The 12,210-nt window shown below is 41.7% G+C and overlaps 1 protein-coding gene across 1 annotated transcript in view; it reads left to right on the top strand.

Moving 5' to 3' along the window:
- DPH1 (diphthamide biosynthesis 1) overlaps positions 1–12,210 on the top strand; it is a 230,786-nt gene that overhangs the window by 138,612 nt on the left and 79,964 nt on the right. Inside the window, exon 5 of the mRNA XM_018557659.1 lies at positions 7,784–7,938. Within this exon, the coding sequence (XP_018413161.1) occupies positions 7,784–7,938 (155 nt within the window). The remainder of the gene's footprint in view (positions 1–7,783; positions 7,939–12,210) is intronic.

Here is a 12,210-nt window from a genome sequence, read left to right as displayed (position 1 = left end):
GGTGTAATTAAATTGGCACTAAACTCAGGAGTTAAACCTTTAAAATGCTCCTGCTGGCTAAATAAAGCGATGCTTTCCAACCATGAAACATTCAAAAAGCATTCAGAGACAATGGTGTAAGTTCCAAGGAAACTGCACCATGCCTGCAGCTATACATCTGCTTACAGTTGCTGCCCAGTCCTCATAACATATAGACATAGATAGTTATGTATTTACCCCAGAGTTAAACCAAACTAAAGCATTTTGAATAACAAAGTATTGCATCCTTAAAAACCCTGTCTTGGAGAGTGCGTGATTTGCAGCAATAAAAACATCTCACATTTTTAATTCATATGGTACATGTATTTCTAGAGTTCTAGAATTAAAGTGACACTAAACTCAGGAGGTAAATCTTAAATATGCATTCAAGTACCTTAACTATTAACAAAAATGTATCTTATTTGTGTATCACTCGGCTGCAGATACTCAAATCATCCCAGAATTGGTGCCGACACTGTCCATCCTTCTGGAGGGACTTGTGTGACCCCTGGTCCCTGTGTGTTGTAAAGTAGTCCCCGCCCCAAGCTCACTCCTGTGATCGACTACAATCTCAATACAAATTAGTAAAGTAAACATGAGATTGTAGTCTATCATGGGAGCTTGGAGCGGTGGTTACTTTACAACACACAGGGACCAGGGGTCACACAAGTACCTCCAGAAGGATGGACAGTGTCGGCACCAATTCTGGGATGATTTGAGTATCTGCAGCCGAGTGATACACAAATAAGATACATTTTTGTTAATAGGTACTTGAATACATTTTTAAGATTTAACTCCTGAGTTTAGTGTCACTTTAATTCTAGAACCCTAGAAATATATGTACCATATGAATTAAAAATGTGATATTTTTATTGCTGCAAATCACACACTCTTCAGGACAGGACTTCCCATATTTTAAGGATTCAATGCTTTGTTATTCAAAATGCTTCAGTTTGGTTTAACTCTGGGGTAAATACATAAATATCTATTTCTATACGTTATAAGTACTAGCAACTCTAAGCAGATGTATAGCTGCAGGCATGGTGCAGTTTCCTTGGAACTTACACCATTGTCTCTGCATGCTTTTTGAATGTTTCACGGTTGGAAAGTATCACTTTCTATAGCCAGCAGAGGCACCGTGTATGAGCTGCATGTGTATACAAGAACTTAGACTGGTTAGATCCACGTTTATCAACAAATATGTGATGGGTGAGCCATTTTGAACAATTCCAATAGGCAAAGGGATCCTGTCATCTCAGAAATATGAGAGCTGCCAATGCTGACTTAACTGGGGCTGTCATCCTCATTCTTGCTTCACTACTCAAAGCGTCATTTACCTGGAACAAGTAGGCAGTTCAAATCTACTGACACCTTGCTGGCTGCATGCTTATTCCAGGCCAGGGATTCACTAAGCAATGTGGCAAAGATTTGGATGACGGCCTTGGAACTTGCACCTTCAGAAAACAAAATGCCAAAGGCAGCTTGCATTCCTGTACTGATGGGTTTTCTTTAAATCCAAAAGGATGGCCTATTAGATAACAGCAGTAGCCAACTTGGCCATGTAACCTTAAATATCAGGACACGGCACGGGCCACTTTTGTTTTAAAATAGGCAAATTGCACACAAAAAAAAAATCAGTCTTCATCTATATGTTGGCAAAACATATGTATTTATATAGATGTTGGTTGATATACTCTAAGCATTCTGCAGGATCAAAAGTCAGATTTAGTTGCATCTGTTCCCCCCATTATTTCTCTACCCCAGCTACTACAGAAAGTGGTGAGGAAAATATTTATATTTGAGTATGTGCACCCGAGGAGGGAGGCAGGAAAGTTCCCTGCATTGGCAAAGCACAGGTTCACTTTAAGCTCCAGGAAGTTCCCACTCCAGCCTAGCTCACTGATGTCACTGGTTTCCAGGAGCTTGGCAGGATGCCATCCAGAGTGTCCGACTCAGCTCCCTGCCAGTGAGCTGGACGGGAAGCTGGACAGAGCATCACAGGTTGCTAAGAGCTTTTAGCAACCTGGGATGCTATGGCTGCCCCTCTGCTGCCCCCCACACACACACACACCTGCTGCCCCCCAATGAGATGCCATCTGAAGTGACCACCTCAGGCTGCCTGAACAGCAGTAGACAATTTCAGCACATTGAGGGTCAGGACAGCTGCTTGTGGTCTCCACCAAAATGTGAGATGATAACTCTGCAGGAGATCAGTTGGGAGACTGGGACAAATCGCTAACACATAACAAAAGTGCCTGAACAAGGACTTACATGGCAGGATCACCTGGTATTATTTCGTTCTGCAAATATTGAAAATAAATGTTTCAATTACATTAATGTATTAAAGAATACATTAGTGATTTCGTTTACATCTATTTAAGTGGAACTGCAGTTTAAATCCCATTTGCCATAGTTTAAAGCATTATGGTATTGTAGCTTTGAGGTCTGTATATATCTTCCACACTGCGTGCATTAACTTGACCCAGGTGCTGATGTGCCCAGATTACATTTCTGTACAAGTGGTATTGCTGTCTAGCTAGCTTCCTGGTTTTTACAGTATTTCCACTACATGTATTTATTGTTAACACTGTCATAGTTCTCTTTCATTGATCATTTATTTGCTTCTCTATTTTTTTTATTAGAAACCTCTCCATTAGATTAATGTTTTTTTTCCAACCTGAACACAAAGTTGCAGAACAATTTTTCTCTCTCTTATTAAACAAATATTTTTGTTGTCATGAAAAGAGGACAGAGATTTTGCTATGATTTATAAAAAAAAGGTTTTGTTCTGTTTTTTGGGGGTTTTTTTTCTATAGAAACTATATCCAGGGTGTGGAAACTAAAACCGGGGCCTAGTCGACTTGTCCCTTTTGACAATCTACTTGTCCCGATACAAAAAATAATTGTAACCAAAACCATATTTATCCGTGCCAAGGAGCGCTTCTCATTGGGGACCACACTGACCAATGAGTGCTCACAATTTCCAAGTGAAATTCAAAATCCATAGCGCAGGGCTGCACTGGACGGCAGTATGGGCGGTACAGATAGTACACCCGTATTGGCGGAGGGGAAGGAACATTCGCCAAAAGGTAAGTATAGTAGGAGGGTGAGGAGGGGGCCAGATTTGAGTAGGTAATTCCATTTTTACAAATTACTTGGGAAAGTGAACTTCCTCATTTAATGTGTGTGGGGGTGGGTGGCCAAGCAGGCTGCTTACAAGTGTTCTGGGTGGCTGTACAACTGCCCAGATCACTTTTACAAAACGGTTTGCTCTAAATTTAGACCTGCTGCTTGCCCACAGCAGGGCTAAATGTAGAAAAAAAAAACCTGCCCTGCACCTGGAACTGCATGTCCCGGGCAGGAATTCCGTACCCCTGCATATTTTGTAGAATCATAGTATGGTATAACCACTCTTGATATGATTTTGGATAAGTAAACCCGTCTCAACTTTTGCAGCAATGGAATCTACGGTTGACAGGCTTAACTAGTATTGACTGCAGTAAACCATGAATGAGACAAGGGGGGTGATTTACTAACCTAAACACACGCACGCACTAGGTGCGTGTGATTTTTACACAGCAAAACGTATTTATCAACCAAAAAGTCTCTAAAAGCATATTACCACTAATGCCATATATGGAAAAATCATGCACATGATGCATATATAATGCTGCTTCACAGTTTAGACAAAAATGGTTAGCTCATGCATTTACATTCCTGCATTCATCAACGCAAGCAACACAACATAGAGCTAATTTACACAAGATCACCTTGCAAATTCATGCAGGGCTTTGCACAACACACCTGCTGGGTGTGTACACACTACAAAGGTGTTTAGATTCCACCCATAGATCATGCTGAGAGGGAACACACTACAGAGGTGTATACATGTTCGTGGTGTGTTTATAAGGTTAGTAAATCAACCCCAAGGACTCTCAGGAACAGTCAGAGCAGGTTTGATCTCCACTTTTTTCAGTAAGGCAGCAAACAAAATAGTTTTAGGGCTTTGCACAGCAAGTCCATTGCGTAAGAGAAACAAAACATCTGCCTTCCCCAACCCCCTAACTGAACTTGCGTCCGTTCCTGACTAACAGGGTGACCTTATAATGGGCTCTTCAAAACAAACAGGCAGCTCTTGTACCTTTTTAGTGTTCTGTCAGCAGTCAGCCTTTTTATCCAGCAGCAGACTCCCACAGCAGACAGAGAGTGAGAGAGCCCTGAGCACCTAAAGTCCCACAGAGCACCAAGGACAGAACTTATTAGGACTATGGGAAAACAAAACGTTTGTTTTTTCTATATATCAGAAACAAACCCTGGAGCCATGTGACACATATATACCATGCACAGTCCTGCCAGCCAGTGCCTCACAATATGCAAATATCAACTTTTGAGTCAACAGAATCTATATGTAAAACTACAGCTGCCTTATCTGGAGCTTTAGTTTGATAGTTGGTTTGCTTGGAAGGTAGGTAGCCATTTTATTATAATCACTATTTGAATTGCTCAGGTTTGCTGTAGGTTTGTTCTTGAAGTAAGATAACTTGGGCAACTAATATGTCATAGTGAAAAAATAAATATATATATATATATATATAATCTTTAAATGAATAATACATCTATCTATATTCCATTGTGAACCATACAAACTGACATTATGATCTGGGCGATCATGTCTGGGTCGTAGCTACCATCGGGCGAGTGAGGCACTCACCTCAGGCACAGCAGGTTGGCCGGCCCGGCTGCACCCCCTCGGCCACAAATTTTTATGCTATTTTGGATTTGGCCAACAGCACATTCTGCGCATGTGCGCCGCCATCCTGGAGGCCGGGTGCCGCACACGGGTATTGGGGCACAATTTTCTGTCTTTGCCTCAGACGCCAAAGGAGCTAGCTACGGCTCTGTATCATGTTCTGATAAATTCATGAACAGTCTGCTAGATTCTGCTAAAAACGGCTCAGATATCATTACACATGCTTCCCCCCCATCTCCTACTAGCACAAAATCTGACTTCCTTTCTCAGATAGGAATCCTAGCTCCTCTGCTCAGCCTTACCAATGACAATGGCCAATCTATTTGGTTTCTCAGAATCCTTATTAATAGAACTGAAAAACTGTTGAATTTTGGTCCTGAAAGTACTGTCTGGTGTTTCGTTGTGTTCAGTATAACTACTTATAATGAGGCTGTTATGGAAATGACAGCAGTGCTAAAAATGTCCTCATCTCTTTATGAGCAGTATAAAGATTTATTCAAAGTTGTGAAATGTATTAACGAACTGCCTTTGTGGGATGCTTTGTGGTTTTTAACCTTTGTTACTGGTCATAATATAAATACGTTTTCATATTTAATTTTATTCAATAGTTGTGAGGCATAATTCCTTTTTTACAAAAATAGAACTTTAAAGTGTAGTTCCACTTTTACAGTAAAATTTAAGAAACCCCCGCTATGTGTTTCTTATGTTTCCATACAGTACACACAGCATACCTTAAAATAGATTTCTTATCTTTTAGCTGTGTCTTTGGTGAAGGCCTTTGTGCACATTCCAGGCTACTCTGAGCAATTTGAAAGGGACAGAATAAGCTCCCTCTAATTTACATACAAAGCCTCTAAGTCTTTATTGCTAGGACAGACCGTATTCAAATCTAGTTTACAACTGATAATGAAATCTGGCAGCTCAGTACAGACAAGGTTAATTAAAGTAAACATGAGCCTCTCCTCCTGCCCCCTACTTAACATTACATAGTGGAAAGCTATATGGGATTTTTAAGCAAGTATAACACTTAAAACATGTAAGTGGCAGTTAAAAAAAAAAGTAATGCAATGTAAGTGGGAACATATAAGAACGATAAAATAGATGTTATCCCAATTTAGCTGCAAAAGTGGAACTACACTTTAAGTCATGTGTTTCCAGATCCATTGAAGTGGAAAAAATGTAAACAAACTCCTGTGCCTAGAGCAGCAAGTTTACAATATATAAAAAAAAACTACTGATTGCATTCATGTATATTTACCTTTGTTTGGCTCCAACCAATCAGAATTTTGTTGGTTGAACATTCCAACAGAAGTTCTTTTAGATATAAAATGTATGCTTGAAGTGTATGCTTAATAGCTGCACTATAGCAAACCACTAAATACACAGTAATACATATAAAGGAGTGGTTTTACCCAACCAAGGATTTTATTTCTGTCTGTCTAGTCTTAAGATTTTTACAACTCTGCCACACAGTACAGCCCTGCCTGGTGAGGCAGAAGTCCTGATTTTTCTCTGCTGCAGTTAGGTAGCCATTACAAGTCTTTTTACTTCCCCAGACAGAATAGAGAAAAAAGAAGCAGCAGACTGATGAGCTCAACTCTGTCAGTTTTCTCTCTCCTCTTATCAGCATGCTCCTTGTTAGCAATTGATTACTGCAGCACAATTGTTTGGCTCCTTGTGCTGCTTCTTCCTCTCCTAGTCTAAGTTCTGCTATTCAGTGCAAGTGACTTATACTTGGTCAAATTCAGGAACTTGTCCTGCTTGCATCTAAAAAAAATGCATTAATGAATACAGATCTGCATTCATTTCTGCATTTTATATCTGCCTGGAATTCTTCTTTAACCATTAGACTTATTTTAAGCCAATAGATTAGCCATTAGGTGCCTTTTGGTTTCCTTAGAGGTACCTCAAAACTTTTCATACAGTGTCATGCCTTTCCATGGTCCAGGAAGGTTAGGATCCATTCAGAAATGTTTGGAAGTTTGCCTCCATGCAGGCCTGCCCTGTCTCCTACCATCTGCTGTGTTTTTGAAGCTGCAACTCTCAATGCGATGGTAAAGGGGAACTGAGGGCTCTGATGTGAAAGGGGGACTGAGGGCTCTGATGTGAAAGGGGGACTGAGGGCTCTGATGTGAAAGGGGGACTGAGGGCTCTGATGTGAAAGGGGGACTGAGGGCTCTGATGTGAAAGGGGGACTGAGGGCTCTGATTATTCTAGTGTGGGAGGGTTCTGTGACTGAAAAGTTGAGAAATGCTGCATTAGATGATTCTATGGGCAGGGATTGATGAGAATGGTGTAATGTACTATGTAAGAGCTGTGTGCAATGTTGGCGATTATATGAACAATGAGGTCACAATTACTACTCGTTATTTTTCCAACTGATCATCCTAGAAAGGGACCCAGGGACATTAGTTTTAGTGGATCGAAGTAGACTTCCCTTTATGCCTACAAGCTTTTTGTGAAAGATTCCTAGTGCTCAAAAGCTAGAAATATTTCTTTCAGTGTTAGGTTTTTACCTTTTTAAGGGCTCCATGTGCAGATGATGAGCCGAAAACATTATGGAAAATAAACTTTGCAAACAGAAATATAAGTAATGTTTTCAAGACTATTTGAAAGGGTTATTCACCCAGAAGTGGCATTTTAGCCCTGTGACAGTACAGCTGGGTTATGACACCCAGCAGCTTTTTTTATGACGATGTTACGCTTGCAGCCACAATTTAGTACAAGAGTTGTCCCAGCCAGTAAAGTCATTTTTAGAGGGAGTCGCCATCCATGTTGACACTTCATTTCATTTACCCTACAGCAAATGTATCCAAAGAACTGAAAACTTTAGGATTATAGATGTTTTTAGGTAGACCTGACACTCTGGTCCTGAACCCTCAGATGACATAAGCCAATTCCATTACCACACCACCAGTTACACAAATTTGACTGTGAAATTGGTTTGTCGTTGATTCATGTACTGTATGTTTTAGCCTGTGTTTAGAGTCTAACCTCTGCTTTTAAATTCCACAGTTCCCATCGATGCCACACATGGGATAAAGATGTTGTATGTCTTTGTTGATATTAAGATTGACACATCACATTTTGTGGATACTATACGTTTCAACTTTCAACAAGGAGCCTCGATTGCCTTTGTTAGCACCATCCAGTTCGTGTCTGCACTTCAGGTAAGTGCATGCCCATTTTTTGTAAAAGATTAGACACACATGAGAGCGCTCAGTCTATAAGAATTATGGTGGTGACAGCAGGTATGCAGGAATGTGTTAAGTTTTTATATATTCTTAAGCTGCAAAAGCACTTTAAACAAAACCTCTGTACATGCAGGTACTGTGCAAAAGTTCATCTTAAAAGCTTTACACCATAGGCACTGAAATTCTAGCTCCTCTTCCCCTACTCCGCATTCACACATATGCGTTCCACGAATGTGCGTCATGGTCGCCTGTGCTCATGCACATTTGTGCGCTGTGTTCGCTGCGCGTCCTCAGAGTTCAGTGGGGCTTGCACGTGTGACAAACATTTTCATGCACACAAACGCAGAACAGAAACCTGCGTCTTCCAGACCGCGTTTGGGGTTCCATTAGAGATGAATGGCAACACAAGTGTTTTGCACAGTTTGCCACCTTTCTGTCAACGTGCACCAGGCTTTGGCATGTGCGTTTATGGAATGTAGAGGTGTGAATATGGTCTTATTTTCCCTAGGAATATGGCAGTCTGCCAGCCTTCTAAAGTAAACAAACAGCAGGTGATAAGAGCTATGAGAAACCAACTTCACTGCCCTTGGTGTAATTTTTGAGAATTAATTATTCCACATTATCTGCAGCCACAAGATGTTGGGTCTTGATGCTGGCCACCGAGGCCCTGGCATTGGAAGGTTCAGCGACAGAGGATAGGGCTAAGCACCCGGAGTGTTGGGCTCAGTCTTGGCTTTGGGAGAGCCTGGGTCTCAGAGTTAGGTTTTCTTTAGGCCAAGAGAAATTGATTTTTTGGCATTCACAGCTACCTGCAGGATCTAGCCAGTATTTTATGCTTTGACAAAGTGTTAAAAAAGGTTTTAACCGTTAAAAAAATATTCTTTAAATACCAAAATAATTGTTTATGTGAAATTATATATTTATGAGACAACAATTGTCAGCAACTTTGTTATTGGAAGATAACTGAAAAGTTCTATAATATTTGAAGCATATATATCAATGTATAGACTTGAAATAAGCATTTGCTTTGGTCTTGCAGGACAAAGTGAAAGGTTTACTTTAATGGTGGCCCTACCATCTGCTTACCTTTCCTTCATTCGTCTGCTGCTCCTTTGACTGCCTGGAGCAAAGATAGGAAGTCCTTTATAAGTTCCAAATCATAACTTACACAGGGCTGAGGACTCTCTCTCCACTCCCATATGACAGCCCTGGGTGTCTTAGCAGCCATTTACAAAGCATTAGAGCTGTCACATGGACGGGAAGGTAGTCATAGGCTCCCTCATACCTGGAAGCATCAGATATCTTTTTTTACTTCCTAGGCCAAATAGAATGGCAAAGGACAGTGTGTGCTGCTGGTTACTCATTAAAGTGAACCCTGTGCCTTGCATTGTGTGTGTATGTATATAAAAATACAGTGTGTGTGTACACACACACACACACACACACACACACACTATATTGCCAAAAGTATTGGGACGCCTGGCTTTACACGCACATGAACTTGAATGGCATTCCAGTTTTAGTCTGTGGGGTTTAACATTGAGTTGGCCCACCCTTTGCAGCTATAACAGCTTCAACTCTTCTGGGAAGGCGTCCACAAGGTTTAGGAGTGTGTCTATGGGAATGTTTGACCATTCTTCCGAAAGCGCATTTGTGAGGTCAGTTACTGATGTTAAACGAGAAGGCTTGGCTCGTAGTCTCCGCTGTAATTCATCCCAAAGGTGTTCTATCGTGTTGAGGTCACGACTCTGTGCAGGCCAGTCAAGATCCTCCACCCCTAACTCACTCATCCATGTCTTTATGGACCTTGCTTTGTGCACTGGTGCGAAGTCATGTTGGAACAGGAAAGGGCCATCCCCAAACTGTTCCCTCAAAGTTGGGAGCATGAAATTGTCCAAAATGTCATGGTATGCTGATGCCTTAAGAGTTCCTTTCACTGGAACTAAGGGGCCAAGCCCAACCCCTGAAAAGCAACCCCACACCATAATCTCCCCTCCACTAAACTTTACACTTGGCAAGTACCGTTCTCCTGGCAACCGCCACACCCAGACACGTCCATCGGATTGCCAGACAGAGCAATTGCATTGCACTTGGTGATGTAAGGCTTGGATGCAGCTCTCTACGCACTGTTGTTGTGCCAATCACACAATGTTTGAAGGTCTGTAGCTATTGACTCTGTAGACAGTTGGCGACTTCTGCGCACTGTGCGCTTCAGCATGCGCTGACCCCACTCTGTCATTTTACGTGGCCTACCACTTCATGGCTGAGTTGCTGTTGTTCCCAGTTGCTTCCACTTTGTTATAATACCACGAACAGTTGACCGTAGAATATTTAGTAGCAAGCAAATTTCAAGGAAATTTCACCTTCCATTTGAGCATGCCCCACAGATGCTCAATAGGGTTTAGGTCTGGAGACATGCTTGGCCAGTCCATCACCTTTTACCCTCAGCTTCTTTAGCAAGGCAGTAGTCGTCGTGGAGGTCTGTTTGGGGTCGTTATCATGTTGGAATACTGCCCTGCGGCCCAGTCTCCGAAGGGAGGGGATCATGCTCTGCTTCAGTATGTCACAGTACCTGTTGGTATTCATGGTTCCCTCAATGAACTGTAGCTCCCCATTTCCGGCAGCACTCATGCAGCCCCAGACCATGACACTCCCACCACCATGCTTCACTGTAGGCAAGACACACTTGTCTTTGTACTCCTCAACTGGTTGCCGCCACACACGCTTGACACCATCTGACCACAAGACACGGTTCTGGTAATCCATGTCCTTAGTCTGCTTGTCTTCAGCAAACTGTTTGCGGGCTTTCTTGTGCATCATCTTTAGAAGATAATTCCTTCTGGGACGACAGCCGTCATCAGAGAGGCCCGGGGGGCAATTGCCACCCTGCCCCCCGTCCCAGTCCGCCCCTGGTCTTGGCCACCATGCGGCAGCTCAGTTTCAGGGTCTTGGCAATCTTCTTGTAGCCTAGGCCATCTTTATGTAGAGCAAAAATTCATTTTTTCAGATCCTCAGAAAGTTCTTTGCCATGAGGTGCCATGTTGAACTTCCAGTGACCAGTATGAGAAAGTGAGAGCGATAACACCAAATTTAACACACCTGCTCCCCATTCACACCTGAGACCTTGTAACACTAACGAGTCACATGACACCGGGGAGGGAAAATGGCCAATTGGGCCCAATTTGGACATTTTCACTTAGGGGTGCACTCACTTTTGTTACCAGCGGTTTAGACATTAATTGCTGTGTGTTGAGTTATTTTGAGGGGACAGCAAGTGTACACTGATATACAAGCTGTACACTCACTACTTTACATTGTAGCAAAGTGTAATTTCTTCAATGTCGTCACATGATATGATATAATAAAATATTTACAAAAATGTGAGGGGTGTACTCACTTTGTGAGATACTGTATACACACACACACTTCTGTCGTCCCATAAAAGACTGTTTCCTGCATCTTCAGTGTCAAACGTTTGAGGGTAAATGTAAACAGTATCAAAGTATTTCGGGCTTTAAAAAAAAAACAACAAATAGGTTGTAGGAAAACATACACATTTAATCAAATCTATCCTGTTATCAAGGTCATTATTCTCCTGCAGTGCTCAAACATTTAATTTTCAGACTTGATTGAAACTGCATTGTTATGCTTTAGCCCCATGATAATGTAGCTTAGTGTATCATTGATGCTCAGAATCAAGGAGAGAAGACAGCTAATATAGAAACCTAGCCCGTACTACTCATTATAAGCAGAATGTAACTTACGTTAGGTAAACACACAAGACTGTAGATTAACCCGTGTGTTGAAAGAAGAGTTGTTTAATTCATTCATTTTGCTGGGACTCTGCTTTTGGTGATGAGCTGCGTCTGCAGAAATGAATGGGTTAAAGCAAGATCTGTGGCAATGTAGATGCTTTTCATGGATATAAAGGAGAGAACATACAGACCTTCACATCTGAGCTTGCCATGCAGTGAACATTTAGTGATTAATGTGTTCACGAAGAATATTTGTTCAAGCCTTTGGAGGCCGCTGAAAACCAAATAAAAGGGCCAGTGAAAGACGTGAACAAAGGATCCAGAAGATAGCCAGGGCCAGGTTTTTGTCAAGAGTGCTAAGCCTATAGTACACAAAGCCTTATGGCCCAAGCTATATACATGAGGCTTCTGATCCTGTACGATGCTTAATGGTTCTGTGCTGTTTAGTAAATAAGGCCCTTGATCTCTGGGCATACAAGCTAATATATCAAAC

Source organism: Nanorana parkeri, unplaced genomic scaffold (assembly GCF_000935625.1).
Source record: "Nanorana parkeri isolate BGI_ZX_2015 unplaced genomic scaffold, ASM93562v1 scaffold294, whole genome shotgun sequence".
NCBI classification, from domain to species: Eukaryota; Metazoa; Chordata; class Amphibia; order Anura; family Dicroglossidae; genus Nanorana; species Nanorana parkeri.
The sequence above is the reverse complement of the archived record's forward strand: the minus strand, read 5'-3'. Positions and strand labels throughout refer to the sequence as shown.